Below are 21,648 nucleotides of genomic sequence, written 5' to 3' on the forward strand. Positions count from 1 at the left end.
AGGACTGCCCTCCCCCTTGCCCCAAGCCCCTCTTCTGCACTTCCAACCAAATCCGGGGTTGCCTCCTCACAGCTCCAAATAAGAGCTAGACGATACCTGCAGCGAGAAGGGACTCATCTTCAGAGACTACCAGGAACCTCACGGCTTCTGGAAGCTTCTCCAGCAGGCTATCTCCTCCGGGGGAAACCTGCGCAAAGTCAAGGATGCCCATCAAGCATTTCCACTGGGTTAAGGGTCCAGGGTCAGGAGCTTGGAGGCAAGACTTTGCCACTTACCAGTTTCTAAGCAAATGCCTTAGCCCTGGGTGCCTTAGTTTCCTCATCTGTTGAATGGGCGATAGGACAGGACCACTGCCCAGGGCCATCGTGGGCTGAGGAGTACCTAGAATGGTCGCCCTTACCCCATACACAATCAGCTCTCTCAATGTGGCAGTTAGTACCATGGCTGTTGATGTTTTTGTCATCAACTCAGGGACCTGCAGAACATTCCAGCACTTGTTTTCTGCCTCCAGAGGGGGGAACTCCGGAGATCTCAGATAAGATCCACACACTGGTTTCTCCCCATTCCCGAGTTGCAGAACTTATTTTGTTCGGACCTAAGAGGATGGTTCATTCCTCATTCCTACAGCTCCAGTTCAGCTACTGATTTTTGAGCATCTGACCTCCACCAGTCTGTGAACCAAAAATTTTATGCTCATAATCTTGGTGAGGGGCACAGATGGGACACATGGGGGGCACCAAGAAAAAAAGAGTCGTTTGCACCAATCCAAGCCATATTTTAAAGAAATATTTGTTTACCTTTATTTAGCAGGGGTGGGACAAAGTGAATTTCCTCATAGGTGTTACTGACTTTTCTTAAAAAAAATAAAAATTAAAAAAACACATTTCTTTGAAAACTTAAAAAAAAAATGGGTGCCTGGGTGGCTCAGTGGTTAAGCCTCTGCCTTTGGCTCAGTTCGGGATCCCAGGGTCCTGATATCGAGTCCTGCAGGGGGCTCCCTGCAGGGAGCCTGCTTCTCCCTCTGCCTGTGTCTCTGTCTCTCTCTGTGTGTCTCTCATGAATAAATAAATAAAATCTTTAAAAAAAACTTAAAAAATTAAACAACAATACTGTATGAGATGGAAAAGAAGAAGAAGAAGCATCCAGAACACACCACAAACATCTCTTCACCTTTCCTGTCATTCTCTGTTTTTCCTAGAAGGGACCATTGTCTGCTTTTCTGAGCATCTGTTTGCATAGACGAGCATTTGCACGACCATCGTTTTTGCACAATCCATCATAGACCCTATTCTGTAAGTTTGCTTTTTTCACTTCATGTGTCTGGGGCAGTGGTTCTCAAGGGGTGGGGAGGGCAGTTTTGTGCCACCCCCGCCAGCCAAGGCCAGTTGGCAATGCCTAGAGACATTTCTGTCAGGACTGAGTGCCAACAATTAGCGAGCCCCCAGGAGATACCAAAAGATGTTTCCTGAACTGCTATGAGTTGCAAATCCCTAAATTAAAAAAACCAAATGTCACTTATTAAAAGAGCAAAGGTGAAGTGGTTTCTCCCAACTTCTAGGACATCTCTGAAAGGAAAAAAAAAAAAAACAAAAAAAAAACAAAAAAAAAAACTTCTAGGACATCTGAGGGCTTCGGAGCCGAGCAGTGCAGGCATCACATTCAGGAGAAGGGCTTACCAAAGAGATGGAGCCTTTGCTGAACCCAGTCACCATCTTTCCTTGCTTCTGGACCGAGACCCCACAGGTAGGTGTTTCTTCTTTGATGCTGGATAAATGGTGCCTCCCCTGCAGTTTCCCTGTGCCTGAGCTCCACAGACTGACCACACCTCCCTCAGACACGGTCAGCAGCGTGGCCCGGGAAGCCAGCACCGCTGTGCACATCCAGCAGTCGGAGGCATCTCCCAGGATATGGAAAACCAGCTCTGCAGTTTCCAGATTCCAAGCACTGATCTAATGGAATCATAGAAAGGAAGGGAAATGTCAGCAAGAGAACTAGGTTGCAAGTTTTCCCAGAGTCAAATGCAAAACCCATGCTTTTTCTTCTTTCTATCTTTCTTTCTTTCTAAGATTTTATTTATTTATTTACTTGACAGAGAGAGAGAGCAAGAGCACACAACCTGGGGGAGCAGCAGAGGGAGAGGGAGAAGCGGCAGATGCCCTATTGAGCAGGGAGTCTGACTGGGGGCTTGATCCCAGGACCCCAGGATCATGACCTGAGCTGAAGACAGACACTTAACAACTGAGCCACCCAGGCTCCCTACAAAATGCATGCTTTTTCATAGTGCATGCATTTTTATTTTCAACACTGCTAGTTCCCAAAAAAGGCAGAGGGGAGAAATATCCTGGATTAAATCCTAGAACAGCAAAAGGACATTTGTGGAAAAATTGATGAAATCCAAATAAAGTCTGAGTTAGGTTGATAGAAATTTTACCCATATTAATGTCTTAGCTGTGACAGATGTACCCTGGTTATGTAAGATGTCAACACGACAGAGACTGGATAGGAGGGCATATGGGAACTCTTTATAACAGCTTTATAACTTTTCCATGAACCTAAAATTTCTCCAAAATAACAATCTTTTAAAAAAGGGGAAAAAGTCAGCCATATCATATGCATTCACAGATACAAATTACTACAAGTAATTGTTGATTACTACAGGTTTCATATTTAACCTCACCAAAAAACGTACCTTTTAAAAATCAACAGTAACCATTAAATAGTAAATATTTGCCCACTAATTCTACTTTTGGGGTTTACTCTAAAGCAATAAGGAGGGGGTGTCTGGGTGGGTGGCATCCATTTTACTTTTATTTGAAAGTACAAAGAACTGGAAGCAACCTATATGTCCAGTAGGAAGGGATCAGTTTAATAAACTATAGTAGGGTCAATGCGAGGACATCTCCTGAAATCACTAAATCTGCTATTTCTGAGGAATGTTTGAGGTTATGGGCAAATAAAAATAGATTTATAAAACTACATAGATAGCATTATATATGGTTTTATCCCCATTTTGTGTTATACATACACACGCAGGCACTGTACATGCACACCCACACATCACATAAAACAAACTCATGTAAATGTTAAGAGTGGTTGTCTTTGGGATTATTTAGTATTATTTCTTCTTCTTTTTTTTAAGATTTATTTATTTTAGAGAGAGAGGGCTAGTGAGTGGGAGGAGAGGCAGAGGAAGAGAATCTCAAGTAGACTCCCTGCTGAACACAGAGCCTGATGTGCAGTGCTCAGTCTCAAGGCCCCAAGACCATGACCTGAGCCAAAACCAAGAGTTGGATGCTCAACCGACTGAGCCACCCAAATGTCCTTTTTCTTCTCTTTCTTTCTTTCTTTCTTTCTTTCTTTCTTTCTTTCTTTCTTTCCTTCCTTCCTTCCTTCTTTCTTTCTCTTTCTTTCTTCTTTCTTTCTTTCTTTCTTTCTTTCTTTCTTTCTTTCTTTCTTTCTTTCTTTCTTTCTTTCTTTCTTTCTTTCTTTCTTTCTTTCTTTCTTTCGAGACAGAGAGAGGCAGAGACATACACAGAGGGAGACATGGGCTCCCTGTAGGGAGCCCAATGCAGGACTTGATCCCTGGACCTGGGATCATGATGCCCTGAACTGAAGGCAGAGGCCCAACGGCTGAGACACCCAGGTATCTCTTATTTCTTTACTATGTTTTCCAAACTTCTGCTGGAAAAAAAAAAAAAAAAAAGATTTCTTTAACCAGTTTTGAGATCAAGCAATACCTCACTAATATTTAAGCCTGCATAGTCAGTAACACTATAATGCAAGTTGCATGTGATTTTAAATTTTGTATTAGTCACTTTAGATAAAGTAAGAAGAAACAAGTGAAATTGATTTAAATAATGTATTTGGTTTAACCTTATGTCAAATGTCATCATTTCAACATGCAATCAATATAAAATTATTATTGAAACCTTTTACATTATGTCTATGATACTAAGGCTTTGAAATCCAGTGTGTGGGATCCCTGGGTGGCGCAGCGGTTTGGCGCCTGCCTTTGGCGCAGGGCGCGATCCTGGAGACCTGGGATCGAATCCCACGTTGGGCTCCCAGTGCATGGAGCCTGCTTCTCCCTCTGCCTGTGTCTCTGCCTCTCTCTCTCTCTGTGACTATCATAAATAAATAAAAATTAAAAAAAAAAAAAAGAAATCCAGTGTGTGTTTTGTACTTATGGCACACATCTCAATTCAGAATAGGCACATTTCAAGTGCTCAGTAGCCACATCTGGCTGGTGACTCCCCATATTGGACAGCACAGCTTATAAGCTACCAATATCACTTATGTTAACAGCTGCCAATTTTTAATAAAATATAATCATTAATAGTTATTATTTGGCACTTACTATGCACCAAGCACTATCTCAGGTGTTTTAGTCATTATCTCATCAGGTAGATGAAAAACCGAGGCAGGGAGATAAGGTGACATGATCAAGATCACTCAGCTTGCAAAGAAGTCAATTGGGAGTTAGGTACAAATTTTTCCCCATGCCTTTAGTTACTAAGTTTTCACCCACTGTTCTACTGTGTCCCTATTCAACAATTAGATCAGAGGGTCATCATTGACATAAAGGAATAACACAGCAGAATGCATGTTGTTTTCAGATGTATGTGGAATACAGTAGATGTATTATCTACTGAGAGAGATAATAAAATGAGTCTCAATGCATTTGAAAGAATTAATCATACAAATGAAATTAAGTTAGGGGGAAAAAAGGTAAGCTATCTGGGACCCTTTCAAATATCTGGAAATGAACAGCACACTTCTAAATAGCCCATGGAGTAAAGAGCAAATCAAAGGGAAAATCTGAAAGTATTTTAAACTGAATGTAAATGGTGATGTGAGGTAGCAAGGTTTGTGGGATTCAAGTAAAGCTGTATTCAGAGGGAAATTAATAGCACTAAAATGACCAAATTAAAAAAGATTAGGGGTGCCTGGGTGACTCAGTCAGTTAAGCCTCCAACTCTTTTTTTTAAGCCTCCAACTCTTGATTTTGGCTCAAGTCATGATCTCTTGGGGTGAGATCCAGCCCCATGTTTGGCTACCCACTGAGTGGGAAGTCTGCTCAAAGATTGTCTCTCTCTTCCTTTCCCCTTTCTCTCAAATAAATAAATAAATCTTTAAATAAAGATGTATATAAAACTTTAAAGATTTATTTCTTTATTCTTTTGAGTGTGAGAGAGAGTGAGTGAGCACGTGTGGGGGGAGGGGCAGAGGGAGAGAGAATCTCAAGCAGTTCCCTTGTTGAGCTTGGAGCCCAACAAGGGGCTTGATGTCACAACCTTGAGATCATGACCTGAGCCGAAATCAAGAGTCAGAGACTCAACCTACTGAACCACCCAAGCACCCCAACAAATAAATCTTTTTAAAAAATTAAAAATAGGGATCCCTGGGTGGCGCAGCGGTTTGGCGCCTGCCTTTGGCCCAGGGCGCGATCCTGGAGACCCGGGATCGAATCCCACATCAGGCTCCCGGTGCATGGAGCCTGCTTCACCCTCTGCCTGTGTCTCTGCCTCTCTCTCTCTCTCTCTGTGACTATCATAAATAAATAAAAATTAAAAAAAAATAAAAAATAAAAAAAATTAAAAATATGAAAGGTCTTAAGTCAGAAAGAACTATCAAGACCATTTAATCCAACTATGAAGTTTGAAACCCCTTTATAGGGGCACCTGGGTGGCTCAGTGGTTAAGGGTCTGCCTTCAGCTCAGGTCGTGATCCTGGGGTCCTTGGATCGAGTCCCACATCAAGCTTCCATCGGGGAGCCTGCTTCTTCCTCTGCCTATATCTCTGCCTCTCTCCCTGTGTCTCTCATGAATAAATAAATAAAATCTTTTGAAAAAGAAAGAAAGAAACCCTTTTATAGCATCACATCAAGTGATTGTGTACCCTTGTTTACACCCACCCCCTATCAGCCCCACCTCATAGAAACACCATATGCTGTCTTGGAATGCTCTGGTCTCAGCTTTCCTTTGCAAATAGGGCAGGTGTTTGTTACCTTTGAGCCAGATGCCAAATACACAACCTTCTTTGCTTCATCCACATGAAGACTCCAGATCTCAGGGTCAGTGGGATCTTTTGAGCCTCCATCCCAAATGGTGAATTTCTGCTGGCCAGAGAGTAAGTTCCACAAACGCAGTGTGTGGTCCTTTGAGGCAGAGAGGACGAGTGTCCCCTTGCCAAACACTTTCACAGACCTCACCTCTCCTGCAGTAGACCAGGGTCAGAGAGAATATATTAGCTGAAAACATTTTGACTTTCCAACTACCAAAATGCCTACTGGTTTGGAAATTCTCTGGTCTACCAAAGAAAAGATGATGGATTCAAACATAACCAAATTACAAATTATGGAATGTTGCAAACCTAAATTAAGAGTGCAACAAATGGCTGTGATTAAATCAACTGCCCCCCCCAAAAAAATAAAAATAAATAAATCAACTGCCCAAATGTGAATATGTAATAAACAGAGATCATAAAGACTTATACAAGTACGGCATCCTCTAGGGGGTGTTTAAAATTAATAAATATGTAAAAACAAACAAGGTAAGGTTATAGAGAAGGTTTTACAATCTGGAAAAGATGTTTTCTAAGCAAAACACAAAATTTGGAAGAATAAAGAGGAAAGATCGACCACTTAGATTACATAAAAATGTAAAATTTCAGGAAGATAAAATGTAATTGAATGTCATATGACAGATTAAGAGAAAATATTTATAATATATAAGAGATAAATGGAGGGACACCTGGGTGGCTCAGTGGTTGAGCGTCTGCCTTCAGTTCAGGGCATGATCCCGGGATCCTGGGATCAGATCCCGCATCGGGCTCCCTATGGGGAGCCTGCTTCTCCCTCTGCCTATGTCTCTGCCTCTCTCTCTGTGTCTCTCATGAATAAGTAAATTTTTTTTAAAAAGGAGACAAATAGACATTTTCCTTAATAAAGAGTTCTTACAAATAAGTAGGAAGATGCAAATAATCTACTCAGAAATTGGACAAAGAATATAAACAGGACATTTAAAAAATAGTACAAGTAAAAAAAATAGTGCAAGTAGACAATAAGCGTTAGAAAGTGATGCATAACCTTACTAGTAATCACAAAAATGCAAGATGAAATACCAATATGTCATTATCAGGAAAAATATTGGCAATTTTTTTTAGTGAAAGTGCGCACATGTGCCCATGCAGAAGAGGCAGTGGGGGAAGCAAAGGCAGAGGGAGAGGGAGAATCTTTTTTTTTTTTTTTTGGAGTTCAATTTGCCAACATATAGCATAACACCCAGTGCTCATCCCATCAAATGCCCCTCTCAGTTCCCGTCACCCAGTCACCCCCACCCCCCACCCACCTCCCTTTCCACCACCCCTTTTTCGTTTCCCAGAGTTAGGAGTCTCTCATGTTCTGTCTCCTTCTCTGATATTTCTCACTCATTTTTTTCTGAGAGGGAGAATCTTGAGCAGGCTCCACGCTCAGAGTAAAGCCCTACATGGAGCTTGATCCCATGACCCTGAGATCATGACCTGAGCTGAAATCAAGAGTCAGACATTTAATGTACTGAGACACCCAGGTGCCTCTGGCAAAAATTTTAAAGATTGATCACTGGACTACTGGCAAAGATACAAGAAATAAGTTACTTTCATACTTTGCTGATGGAAGTATAAATTGATATAAATTTGTAAAGGGTATTTTGATAATATTTGTTAAAAGTTAAAATGGGTAGTCTCTTGGTTTTGTTAATATACTATAGTTATGTAAGATGTTGCCATTCTGGGAAAGTGGATAAAGGGTATGAGGGATTTCTCTGCACTATTTTAGCAACTTCTTGTGAGTCTAGAATTATTTCAAAATATAATGCTCAGAAAAAGAGGGAAAAGAACAAATGTGCATGCAACGTGACTCAGAAATCCCACTTCTAGGAATGTGTCTTGCTGAAATAATGGCGTAAGTGTGTAAAGATATAGGATGTTAGTTGCAGTGTTACCTTATAAAAATAAAATTGCAAACAACCTGTGTATGAAAAGGGAGTTGTTAAATAATACGGTGCATCCTTATAAAGGATGTTATGCAGCCATTAAAATTAATAAGAGATCTGCACATAGACACCTAACCATAATAAATTATTACAACTACCAACACTTGCTGAGGGCTTTCTATGTGCCAAGTGTAGTCCTCAGTAGTTTACATAAATTAAACTCCTTTAATCTCATAAAAATTCTATGAGGTACTATTATTATCGTATTGTAGAGATATGGAAACAGAGGCACAGCTGAGTACAGTAATTTATCCAAAACCACATGGTTAATAAGTAGGGGGGCTAGGATCCAGCCCAGAACCCAAGCCTTCAGCCACTGCAAAGTATCGTTATAATATGTTGTAACAAAAACAAGTTACAGCCCAGTGTATAAAATAGCACCATCTGCTTTTGACAAAAACTCAGAGTACTTGAGCCCATACAGAGCTATGTCTGTACAAGCCTGGAAAAAAAATTGCTTATGGATATAACAAACTGTGAGTACTGATCACTTCCACGGAGACTGATGGGTGGGAGAGGGAGTTTTATTTCTTTCTAATTCAAATGACAGTAGGATAGTGGGTAATTTCTTATTTATTGCGATTTGGGTATTTTTCAACCAAAATTTGTATAAATAGTTATGCATTACAAAATATCCCTGTAGGGGATCCCTGGGTGGCTCAGGGGTTTAGTGCCTGCCTGCCTTTGGCTAGGATGCGATCCTGGAGTCCCGGGATCGAGTCCCGTGTCGGGCTCTCGGCATGGAGCCTGCTTCTCCCTCCTCCTGTGTCTCTGCCTCTCTCTCTCTCTATGTCTATCATAAATAAATAAATAAATAAATAAATAAATAAATAAATAAATAAATAAATAAATCTATCTTAAAAAAAAATATCCCTGTATGTGGAACAATATACCACAGTTAAAATGAATTAGAGATGTATACATTACATGGAAAGAGGCAAAATATGTGATGTTAGCTGAAAAACAGTTTATACAAGCAAAAGCTTCTGTGACTATATAAAACCATATATATTTATGTATATCCAAACACCCCCTGGGGGAAGGGACCAGGACAGCATTGTGCTGGTAAATGCTTAACATCTTGCTCTGCAAGGAGGTTGGGGAAAGCCCAGATTTGTGGCATTTGCCAATTTCCTTGGTGTAAATGTTCCTGCCCCTGGTTGATTTCAAGCCACTAACATGTTGTCATTGAACGTGGGGTTGTAAAGAGAAAGGTGTAGCACCCATTTCTACCGTATGGGTATAGTAGCCAAGAGCACAGGGAATTGAGTGTGGTATGATACTTAGAAAGTGCTGAGTTTTGAATATGTATTACCTTGTTTTAATAGAATTGATTTAGCTGCAAGCTTCTATAATTTAATATTTATAATGGCTGCATTTGGGGTGCCAGGGTGGCTCAGTTGCTTGAGCCTCCAATTCCTGATTTTGGCTCAGGTCATGATCTCAGAGTTGTGGGATCAAGCCCTGCATTTGGCTCTGCTCTCAGCACAGAGTCTGCTTGTCCCTCCCTCCCTCCCTCCCTCTCTCTGTCTCTCTGTCTCTCTCTTTCTCAAATAAATAAATAAAATCTTAAAAAAAAAATACTGGCTGTATTTGACAACTGTCTTACCACATTCCCTAAAACTTCACCATCAGCTCTCACAAGCCCGAACAAATGACTTCCAGCTCGCTAGCATGTGATAGGAAACTTTTACTTTCCTTGGTACATATGCTTAAAATAGTCTCTGTTTTGCCAATAAACTGATTACTGAGTTTTCCTAATCACAAAGTTTAATGGCTTTTTAAGAAATGAATCAAGGGGATGCCTGGTGGCTCAGCTGTTGAGCACCCACCTTAGGCTCAGGACTTAGTCCTGAGGTCCAGGATCAAGTCCCACATCCGGTTCCTTGCAGGAAGCCTGCTTCTCGCTCTGCCTATGTCTCTGCCTCTCTCTGTGTGTGTCCCTCATGAATAAATACATACAATGTTTAAAAAAATGAATCAAGGCCCATTGGTAAATAAATGGGTTCAGGTCTTGAACAGATGGCTCACACACACAAAAATACAAGTGTTGAATAGCCCTATACAAAAATAACCATCTTGATGATAATAAAATGAACAGAATTTATTTGACAGACATTCTATTAGTACCCACCTCACTCCTAGTCCTTGGGGAAAAAAAGAGAATAGGTTAAGAACATCTGATGCTGGCAGCTTTGGGGTTGGGGGGGCGGTTATTCTGTTACATACATACAGCCTGTTTGGAAAGCAGTAAGATGCCACTTCTCAAAACCCATTGAAATGCTCACATCCTTAATTCAAGACTCCTACTCACTGAAAATATTCAACAGAAGGAAAAAATGTTGATGAGCGTAAAAAGATTCGTTGCAGTGTTATCCACAACAACAGACAACTAGAAATAGTCTAAAATAGCAAAAATAAGAAAAAAGAAATGGAATAAAATAAATCACAAAAAATCATTTAATACATTCTGGAACATAATCTGTTGAGCAGAAAGAAATATTTTGGCTGTATTTCAACATGATAAATATGACATTTGATGGATCATAGCAGCGTGACTCATCCCAGCCTCAAACTGGAAATCGAGTCAATGTCCTTCAATTGATGTGATCAACTGATTAACACACACTGTCCCTCCCACACAATGGACGGGCTCAGCAATGCAGAGGACAAATTATTGTCACATGCAACAGCAAGGATGAGCCTCACACACATCAGGCGGTGTACAAAAAGGTCACATTGTGTGCGATTCCATTTGCACACAACGTCCAGAAAAGGAGAGTTGATAGACTCTGGAGGCACATTGTTGGTTACCATGGGGCTGAGGGTCAGGGTGGAAATGCACTATGAAGTGGGCAGGTAGTACAAAGAGAATGCCTTGGGATGATAGAATGTTCTAAGTGATGATTATGCAATCCAGTAAATCTGAAAATTGTTGCATCCTACATTTAAAACACGTGGAATGGTATGTCAGTCACACCTCAATAAAGTTGTTTTAAAATGATTCAATGGAAACAAAACAACGCTTATGGAAAATGTTGAGAAAAAAATATGGACAGTGTAAATACTTGGTTCACAATGACACAATATTTTAACACCTTTATTGAGGGGTGCTTTGGTGGCTCTGTCAGTTAAGCATCTGCCTTTGGCTCAGGTCAGGATCCCAGGGTCCTGGGATCGAGGTCCATGTCTGAGCTTCCTGCCTAGTGGAGAGTCTGCTCCTCCCTCTGCCTCCTCCTCTCCCCTCACAGTCTCCCTCTCTTTTTTGCTCTCTCTCTCTCTCTCAAATAAATAAGTAAAATCTTTTAGAAAAAACACCTTTATTGAGATATAATGCACTAGCATAAAATGCACCCTTTCCGTGGACAATGGTACACTTCATCAGTCTTTGTATAGTCATAGAGCTGTGCAACCATCATCACGGTCTAAATTTAGAATATTTTCAAAAGCTGCATTCCCTCCCCTTTCTCTCCTTACCATATAAACCTCTTGGAGGTGTGGAATCAGTGACATAATAATTCACAATGTTGTGCAACCATCACCTCTATCTGATTCTGAAACATTCCCATCGCCCCAAAAGGAAACTCCGTCCCCATGAGCAATCCCTTCCCATCCCTACCTCCCCAACTAGTAACCACTAATCTGCTTTGTGTCTCTCTGGATCTGCCTGTTCTGGACATTTTGTATAAATGAATCATACATGATGTGGGCTTTTGTGACTGGCTTCTTTCATCTGATATAATGTCTCAAGCTCCAGCCTCAAGGCTTCCTTGCTGTTCTGTAAACACGCCAGCCTCCTTGCGCCTGTCAGGGCCTTTGTCCTGGCTGTTTCCTACTCCTGAGATGCACTTCTTCTTCCTACCCCTCTTCCCACCTCTTCGCAACCTTTGTGTCTTGGCTGAATGGTCCCTGCTAGAAGAAATGCCTTACCTAACTGCCCTATGTGGGTCACTTTGGTTACAGTTGCTGATGCCACCACCCTGTTGTCCTCATTACAATCCGTAACTATATGTTGCCTTCCCAAATACTTGAGTCTGACTTGGACTAGGACTAGGGTAAGGCGACTAAGGCACTCATCTCGGGTGCCAAATGTAAGGAGGTGCCAGATTCCCGAGTTTCCCTTTTGCCTCTGGCTCCCATATGGCTTGGCACAGCACTCTCGCTGATCCTCTCTTTAAGACAGCTTGATATTTATTCATGGTGGATTTCCTGCATTAATTTTGATTTTTTTTTAAAACATTGCATTGAAATATCACTTATCTCTTTTTAAAGAATATTTTATTGGAGAGAGAGAGTATGTGCGTGCATGCGTGGGGGGAGGGGCAGAGGGAGCCGGACAAGCAGACTCCTCGCTGAGCAGGGGGCTCCATCCCAGGATCCTGAGATCACGACCTGAACCGAAGTGAGATGCTCAACCGATTGAGTCACCCAGGCGCCCCGTAATATTATTTACCTTGATAACTAGGTTGAGGAGCCCCACTCCCCAAGCCTCACCTGTGTGTCCAGTTAGGATGTGGATCACCTGCTGCTCTTCCATGTCCCACACAGCCATGAGGCCATCCTGGGTGCCAACTACCAGCAGCTTCTCTTCCAGGCTCCAGCCCATGGCAGTGATGCCTGCGGCCACACAGAGACAACAGCAACCACATCAGCTCCCGTGGCTCAGCCATGGGGTCCTCTGATGGGCCTCTACTTCACAGATGGGGAAACTGAGGCACAGATCTGCTCCCTTGTCCAGAGCTCTACACCTGAAAGTGGCAGAGCTAGGATTTTGAAGCCAGCACCGTCGGAGGCCAGATCCAGATCATGGTTATTATGTTTACGTTGCTCTTCGGGACCAAACCACATGGAGATCTTAAGTGTCTGCTAAGTTCGGTGGTTCTCGCTCAGGGGTGATCCTGGTCCTGGGGAATGTCTGGAGCCTGGGGACACTGACACTGGGCAATGTCTGAAGATATTTTTGGTTGTCACAACTGGGACCTGGGGCGCTACTGCCATCTGATGGGTGGAGGCCAGTAGTGCTGCTGACCCCGCCGTGGTCCAGAGGGTGCCTCCCCTCAACCCTGCAGAGGGTGACCCCCTCCCAAATGTCAATAATGCATGGCTGAGAAACCCTGCCCTAGATGGACAAGATGCAGAAATGGAATTATATCGACTGAGAATGAGAACTCTGCTTCTGACTTCTCTTTGAGTTCAATGTGTCTGGAAAAATTAAGGCTGGTGCTCCAGAGAAAAAAATATTTGCCAATAATTTGGGCAGACACAGCCCAGGGCTCTCTGCCGGGTCCTGATTGAAACATCGCTGAGGAGAGAGAGGTACCGAGTTATACGGGAGAGAAACACTGGCCCAAGTTGCTGGAGACCAGACTTCCTGAATGCCCTTGGGTGATCCCTTCCCCTGCTCTGTGCCTCAGTTTCTCCAGATGTAAAATGGTCAGGGGAAAGTGTTGAAATTGGAGCCAGTCCAAGTCAGAGAAGCCCAGATTTTGTTCCTACCTCACTGGGATGGGGAGTGAGGACATGGGATTTGTTTTTCTTTTCTTTCTTTTCTTTCTTTTTCTCACAGCATGACCTTGGAAATGTGAACTCAAACTTCTCATTTAAGAAATGACCAAACTGGGATCCCTGGGTGGCACAGCAGTTTGGCGCCTGCCTTTGGCCCAGGGCGCGATCCTGGAGACCCAGCATCGAATCCCATGTCAGGCTCCCAGTGCATGGAGCCTGCTTCTCCCTCTGCCTGTGTCTCTGCCTCTCTCTCTCTCTCCCTCTGTGACTATCATAAATAAATTTAAAAAATTAAAAAAAAAAAAAAAAAAAAAAAGAAATGACCAAACTGAAGCCTAGAATGGGTAAAAACTTTCTCAGCTTCGACATGACTAGGGCTTGTACGAGAGGAACAGTGGGTCTGAAACACAGAACATCTCCCCACCCGAGGGATGGCAAAACCAAAACTTCGCCCTGACTATAACTTCCTAAGCCTAGGCCACAGGACATGCCACTAATGAGCCACTGCACTACCTGTGATTTGTCCCCGGGAGCCATCCTTTTGTAACAAAGGCCACGGCCCACAGGTGTTAGTCCGCACTCATCCAGAGACCAGATTTCCCAGGCTCCCTTGCAGCTGGAGATGGCCAAGTTCTTACCAATGATACACCCATCACAGAGGTGATAAATTCTGCTTCTAGACCATGCCCCCAAAGGGAAGGGATGGTCCACCTCCCCTTCCCACTTCCCACCAGCTGGAATGCCATGGCATTGGTCAGAGTGGGAACAGCCATTCTGAACCAACAAATGGAAATTTCACATTGAAAATGGCAGCACAACAAGATTGAAAGAGTCTATGTCCCTAATACCTTGGAGACTTGGAGTTTTACCTCTACTTGACCCTGGATGTGAGGGGGAAATGGACTATTTTATTTAAGTCACTGCTATTTTGTCCTTTGTTACAGCATTTGAACCTGTAACCTAATAAATATACAGTCTTACCATTATACTAGATTTGGTCTCAGAACCCTTCTTAACACAACATTCTAGCAGCTGTCCCAAAACCAATGCTGCCATGCATCATACTTAGTCTCTTAGAATTTCTATTTTGGAAGCACTCTGCCTTGGGAATGTAGCTTTCCCTACAAGGCCATGTGGCACAGAAATAGCCCGAGTTGCAATAGCTGACATTTGAACTACAACTTAGTTGTATATTTTGTGGCTTTATAATTAATGCAAGAGATTATGGGTGGGCAGATGAAAGGATGGGTGAGCGGAGGTAGACTGGGGCATGAGTGGAACTAGATGGCTGGCTGGATAAGTGGGTGAGTGGATGGATGGGTGTGAGATAAGTAGATGGATAAATCAACTGATAGATGGGTGGGCGAGTTGATGAATGGCTGGGTGGAGAGATGGGTGAAAGGGTGAGTGGATGGAAGATGTCCAGAAGAGGGAAATGGAAAGATAAGTACTGTGGATAGGGGGGCGGAAAGAATATAACTAATGGAAGCATGGATGACTGATGGACGGATGGATGATGGATAGATGGGTGGATGGATGGGATGGATGATGGGAGGATGGGTTGATGGATGGGATGGATGATGGGAGGATGGGTGGATGGATGGGATGGATGATGGGAGGATGGGCAGAAGGGCAGACAGAAAGAAGGAGAAGAAAGGGGGGAGAAAGGGAGGGAGGGAAGGAGAGAGGAAGGAAAATAAAAAATGGAGAGAACGAAGTCCTCCTGTCTCGCTGATGTTCTAGTGTCCCGGGGGGAATCTACAAGTTCCAGCAGCCTCTCGGGAGCCAGTCAGGCATCAATCCTGAGCTTTTGGACTTACTAGCATGAGCCAGTAAGCCACAGGGACTATCTGCAAGATGGACGCTCGATTCTTAGAGGCAGTCAGCATCCCCTTAGTCTGGGCTCATGGGCAGCAGTAGTTACACTACTAATCTACAATCCCTGGGGGACGGAGACAGACGAGTCAGCATGAGGCAGCAAGGGCATGTCCTCAGGGGACCCTGGGGGCCTCCCTACCCACAGAGGGGAGCCCCAGGGAGCACCCCCAGGAAACACCTCTCCTCCGCCGCCTGCAGGCACCAGGAGGCCTGGCAGGATTTTTGCCTTGCTGGGGAGACTCACCCTTGTGACAGCCAGTGAGGGTTGCCCGGAGGGGTCCCCCGGGGGGCTGGAGGAACCCCCCGAGAGGTACCAGCACAGGGTGGGGGCACAGCCGGAACCAGCTCTGGGCCTGTTGGCACAGCTGTCCCACCAGCGCTGGATGTGAGGTGGCGAAGAAATGGAGTCTGGCCAGGAGTTCAGTGTAGAGGATGCTCCTCTCTGCAACAAAGGGTCAGGGCTGAGGGTCAGGTTAAGGGGAAGGGCACGGCTGACGGCCAGCCACCATCTACTCTGCCTCCTTTTCAAAAACACTTGCCCCCCAAAACAAAAACAAAAACAAAAACACTTGCCTCTACTTCAAGGGCCAGGCCTTTGGCCAGGCCTATTCCTCTGCCTGGAATACTTCCCCCTCCTCCTCCTCTCCCCCTTTCTCATGCTAACTATCTCCTCAATTTAGCTCCCAGGTTACTTTTTAAAAAAGCCTTCAGCAGCCCAGTCCTCCCATCAACCCTCCCCACCCCCCAGGTTGGGCACATCACGGCTACAACTGACGTTTCTTTGTGTGTTGACTCCCCAGCCTGGCCTCCCCTCACTACCCTAGATCCTGTGTCTCCCCCCCACCCCACCCCCACCCCCCCGCCAGAACAAGGATGACGTCTGTCTTGCTCATGGCATTCTTGGCGCCTAGAACATCACAAACACCCAATAAATTGTCAAGGCTGCTTTTAGGCAACAATGGCCTGCAGAGCAAGGCAAAAGGGCCCACAGCCGCCCCTGAGCTGAAGACAGGCAGGCCCAGCAGGCGACCCACCTCAAAATACCCAGAAGCCCTAGCTGACCAACGGGCTACTGACAACCAGACACAGGTACTAGAAAAGGAAATTTTCATAAGTCCTTGTACCTCCTTACCTCCCCCTCACTTTTAAAAAGATTTTATTTGAGAGAGAAAGTGAATGAGAGAGCATGAGGGGGTGGGGAGGGGGGCAGAGGGAGAGGGAGAAGCAGGATCCCCACTGAGCAAGGACACCCCCTCCCCATGTGATGTGGGGCTGGATCTCAGGACCCCAGAGGAAGGCAGGCAGTCCTGACAGAGCCACCCAGGCACCCCCACCCACTGCCTCGGGGCGGACACCTGCCCAGAGCAACCTTGCGGTGTATTCAGAAACTTCTATCTCCTTTGTTCTGCTTAGGATGAATTCTTTCACTGCCCCTGGGGCTGGAGCCTCCAGCTTCCACCAGATTATCACTCCGCATTTGCCTCCCCCCCCATCTGTAGAGGCACCACAGGGCCCCGTGTCCGTCAGATAAACAACAATCACTCCCCCAGCACACCACGGCTGTGCATGAATGTCCCGAGGTAATCTAACAGCCTGTGTAGCTTCAAACAACAGAAATCAATTCTCTCACAGTTCAAAGTCTGAAAGTGCAAAGTCTGAAGTCGAGGTGTCAGCAGAACTTTGTCCCCTCCAGAGGCTCGAGGGGAGGATCCTTCCTGGCCTCTTCCAGCTTCTCAGGACCCCAGGCTGCCTTGGCTTGTGGCCCCCATCCTGCCAGTCTCTGCCTTGGTCTTCGCATGGCCTTCTCCGTGCGCCTCTGGGTCTTCTTTTCTCTTTCAAATCTCCCTCTGTTTCTCTTTTATTTGTGTGTGTGTGCGTGTGTGTGTGTGTGTGTGTGTGTGTGTTTTGTTTCTCTTTTATAAGGACACCTAAGATTGCATTTAGAACCCACCTGGACCATCCAGGATAAACTCTCCATCTCAAGTTCCTCCATTTAATCACATCATTTGCCGTGTAAGACAAGAGTCACAAGTCCTAGGGATCAGGAAGTGAATGAATCTTTGGAGGGGGCAGTGTTTTCTGCCTACCACAACAGAGGTATGTATCATCATTATTATGCCAAGGTCATAAAGGGGGAAGTGGAGGCTCAGAGAGGTTAAGCAACTTGTACAAAGTCACATAGCCATAAGAGGCAGGAATCTGACCCCAAGAGTTTTATTCCAACCTTGAGTGAAGACCAGGGATGCTGAAGGCAAGCAGTTCATTTTCTCTGCTGTCTTGTCCTGACTGTGGGGCTTGGGGCATATTGCCCTGTGCCTTGGTTTGCTGGTGGGTAAAATGAGGTAAGCTCAGGACCAGAGGCAAGAGGACCACTCACCATGGATGCAACATTTAAGGTGGCACCACCAAACTCAACCACCCAGATAAATACTATTTTAATGCAACATTTTAAAAAACAGAAATGAATGCCCTCCCCCAACCCATGATGAACAAAATATTGGCTTTTAATATAAAAATAAGGTCAGAAACAGTACCACATCGAATTATCCTGGAGCCCTGAGGCACTAGGAGAAATGAGGTGGGCTTGGAGAAGCAGGCTCAAAGTCCTGGAATGTGCTGGAGCTCAAGGTTGGGCAGCTGTGCCCTCTGGTGGTGACATTCATCCCTACACCTGCTCAGGCCGGGCAAGCCAAAGATTGTCAATCAAGGATTGTTGAGAACATGCTGTGATTCCAGCTCTTAAATCTTCCCTCAAACTGGGCAATTGTTCCCCAGGCTGTTTTCGTAAATCACTCCCTGTGAGGTTTACAACTGTTGAATGTGAATGCACAAGAAAGGTCAGACTGATGGTGGGCACCAGCATCTTCCACTTGGGACATGCTTTAGTTTAATCTTATTTCACAGATGATAGAAGCTGAGGCTCCATGCAGAAGTGACTTGTCCAAGAAAAAATCAAAGGAAGAAGGAAACAAACAAACAAACGACAACAACAAAAGAAATGGGTCCTCCAAGGCCATTCACATCAACAGTATTGATGCTATCATGTAATAGAAACAGGACCCTTGGATGCACCATGGGGGCAGGCTCTGCATGAATTGACTTGTATATCTTTCCTCAAAGCTCTAGGTAGGAAGGTTGACTAGCATCCCCATTTTGCAGATGGAAAGATTGAGGACATCAAGGTAGAGGGTGGGATGGGGAGCATAAGGAACTTGCAAGGTCACACCACCAGTAAGTGGCAAAGCCCAGATTTGAACTGACACTGAGTGGGGCTCAGATCTGTGTTCTTGGCTAGGACTGGTCTATGTGGTAGGGTCGGCAATTTGGTAGGGAGCAAGTGTATGATGCCCCTACCCTCACAGAGCTCAAGTCCCGTGGGGCCCACAGGTGACACAAAAGAAAATTGGCAGAAATAATAATTAAGAGCTAAGACAGATGGAAAAAGGGTACAGGGCTGGAGAATGCAGGGATTGGGCATCCATGGGGTGTCCAGGTTTAGTGGTAGCTGGACAGGCTTCTCCCGAAGAAGCATTTGGTTAAGCTCCAAGGGAGCCCTAGAAGGCATATAGGGACTTAAACATCTTTATAAAACTCCTTATAATTCCCTCAAATGAAAACCAGGTGGGAATTGTATAATAAAAACCAATATGGGGGCACCTGGGTGGCTCAATCGTTTAAGCATCTGCTTTTGGCTCAGTCATGATTTTGGGGTCCTGGGATCAAGCCCCAAGTGGGGGATCCCTACTCAGTGGGAAGTCTGCTTCTCCCTCTCTATCTGCCCCCACCCAGGCTTGTGCTCTCTCTCCCTCTCTCTCTCTCCAATAAATAAAAAACCCATCCTGGCCACCTCATACTCATTAGGATAACTATATACTTTTTTAAAAATCAGAAAATTGGGACGCCTGGGTGGCTCCTTGGTTAAGTGTCGGACTTTTGGTTTCAGCTCAAGTTGTGATCTCATGGTCATGAGATCGAGCCCCGAATGGGGTTCCACACTCAATGTGGAGTCTGCTTGAGATTCTTTCTCTGCTCCTACCCCAGCTCTCTCTCGTTTTCTCTCCCTCAAATAAGCATGATTTACAAAATCTTTTTAAAAATCAGAAAATTAAAAGTATTGGTGAGGTTGTAGAGAAATTGGAACCCTTGTGCTCTGCTTATGGGAATGTGAAATGGTGCAGCCACTGTGGAACACGGTACAGTGATTCCTCAAAAAAAAATAAAATAAAATAAAATAAAATAAACATAGAATTAGCATTTGATCCAGCAATTGCATTTCTGGGTGTGTACGCCAAAGAATCGAAAGCAAGGTCTTGAAAAGATATTTGTGTACTCGTGTTCACAGCAGCATGACTCACAACAGGCAAAAGGTAGAAACAGCCCAAGTGTCCATCAAGGGATGAATGGATAAACAAAATGTGGTCCATCCATACAATGCAACGCTATTTGGCCTTACAAATAAGGGAAATACAACACGGATGAACCTTGAGGACATCATGGTGAGTGAAAGAAGCCAGTCTTTCTGGCTTCTTTCAGAAGGACAGAAGGACAAATACTCTATGATTCCACTTATAGGAGGTCCCTACAGTGGTCAGATTCACAAAGAAAGAGAGTAGGATGGTGGGCACCAGAGCCTAGGGAAGGGGGTGGTGAGCTGGTGTTTCATGGGGACAGTCTTGGTTTGGGAAGATGGAAGAGTTCTGGGAATAGACAGTGGTGATGTTTGCACAACACTGCGCCATGTGCTTCAGGCCACCAAGCTGTACACTTAAAAAAGGTTACAATGGTAAGTTTTATATTCTGTGTATTTTTCCACAATTAAAAAACAAAGATAAGGGCAGCTCGAGTGGCTCAGCGGTTTAGCACCGCCTTCCGTCCACGGTGTGATCCTGGCGACCCGGGATCGGGTCCCGCGTCGGCCTCCCTGCATGGAGCCTGCTTCTCCCTCTGCCTGTGTCTCTGCCTCTCCCTCTCTCTCTCATTCTCTCTCTCTCTGAATAAATAAATAAATAAATCTTAAAAAACAAAAACAAAAAAAAAACAAAAACAAAGATAAAACGGACCAAAAAAACACCATCCTAGGCAGAACATTAGAGATTTTTCACGCTCTAGGACAGAGGGTGGGCCAAACCTAGCCCAATGGCTTACCCCAGGAGCTAAGGATGCTTTTTATAGATCAATATTTGCAATCCATGGGATGGCAGGACACACCGACTTTGAACACCAATGAAGCAAAATGCTTTCCCCCACAGCAAGAAGCCCCCTTTCTTTCTCCTGAGTAGACTTGTGTTACAAAAAGTCACATTCAATTATGGCGATTGTATTTTGAATGTTATCAATAAAACAAATTGTGGGAACGTGTTTTCTCTCTTATTATCTTAAGTACTAACACAATTTCCTCAATTTTTGCCTGAGATTTTTCCTCTCTGGCCCTTTCTGGAAAAAGGTGCCAGGCCAGGGAAGGGGGTGGATACTGCTTTGGTAGTTTTCATTCCAAAGCTCTTCCAGGTTCAATTCAAAATTCTGGAAACCCTACACGTGTAGACAGGAAAGGTGTGCGGCTTAATGAGAATCCAGTTGGGGGTTCAGCGAGGAGAATGGACTTCTAGAAGTCAGTGCAGAGTGAAACCCACCCCCTCCGCCATCCAGGCCAACTCACCCATGCCTCGGAGCTCCAGGGCCGGGCGGCACAGCTGGAGGGCGTCCCGGACCAGGCCGACCTCGGGACAGTCCAGGTGAGGGCCATACAGGTCAAAGTCCTCCAACAGCCCCTCGATGCCCCCAGAGACGCCCCGGCAGGAAATCCAGTTCATGCTGCCTGTGGGGGGAAGAGACATTGTGGGGGCACATGCCTCCCTCTAGTTCATACTGGGAGGCGGGTCCTCACACTTCTCTGTTTCTCTGGGGGTTCTCAGCCTCGGCACTGAGTGTGTTTGGGGCCGTGCACTGTAGGATGCGGAGTGGCACCCCTGACCTCCATCCACCAGATGCCAGTAGCACCTCCCCAGTCATGATCATCAAAAATATGAACATTGCCAAGAGTCCCTTGGGGGAGAGTCACCCCTGGTTGAGAATCACAGAGATGAACAGATGGACAGATAGATAGACGAGTAGAAAGATGGATGGATAAATGGATGGGTACATAGGTGATGACAGATGGTTAGACATAAAGATGAAAGATGATGGAAATGATAGAGAGACAGACAGGGACTCCGTCTAAGACCACATTTCTCAC

General features: G+C 44.7%; 1 protein-coding gene and 1 long non-coding RNA gene across 2 annotated transcripts in view; one reads left to right on the top strand and one right to left on the bottom strand.

Moving 5' to 3' along the window:
* NWD1 (NACHT and WD repeat domain containing 1) overlaps positions 1–21,648 on the bottom strand; it is a 65,795-nt gene that overhangs the window by 14,288 nt on the left and 29,859 nt on the right. Inside the window, 6 exon segments of the mRNA XM_038566948.1 lie at positions 97–187; positions 1,677–1,949; positions 6,008–6,216; positions 12,528–12,650; positions 15,661–15,858; positions 21,073–21,231. Of these exon segments, the coding sequence (XP_038422876.1) occupies positions 97–187; positions 1,677–1,949; positions 6,008–6,216; positions 12,528–12,650; positions 15,661–15,858; positions 21,073–21,231 (1,053 nt within the window).
* On the top strand, positions 16,360–19,391 carry LOC119864720. The gene is made up of 3 exons (XR_005375036.1): positions 16,360–16,505; positions 17,049–17,513; positions 18,321–19,391. It is a non-coding gene; the product is annotated as an uncharacterized LOC119864720 (long non-coding RNA).

The sequence above is a fragment of the Canis lupus genome, chromosome 20 (assembly GCF_011100685.1).
Source record: "Canis lupus familiaris isolate Mischka breed German Shepherd chromosome 20, alternate assembly UU_Cfam_GSD_1.0, whole genome shotgun sequence".
Lineage (NCBI taxonomy): Eukaryota > Metazoa > Chordata > Mammalia > Carnivora > Canidae > Canis > Canis lupus.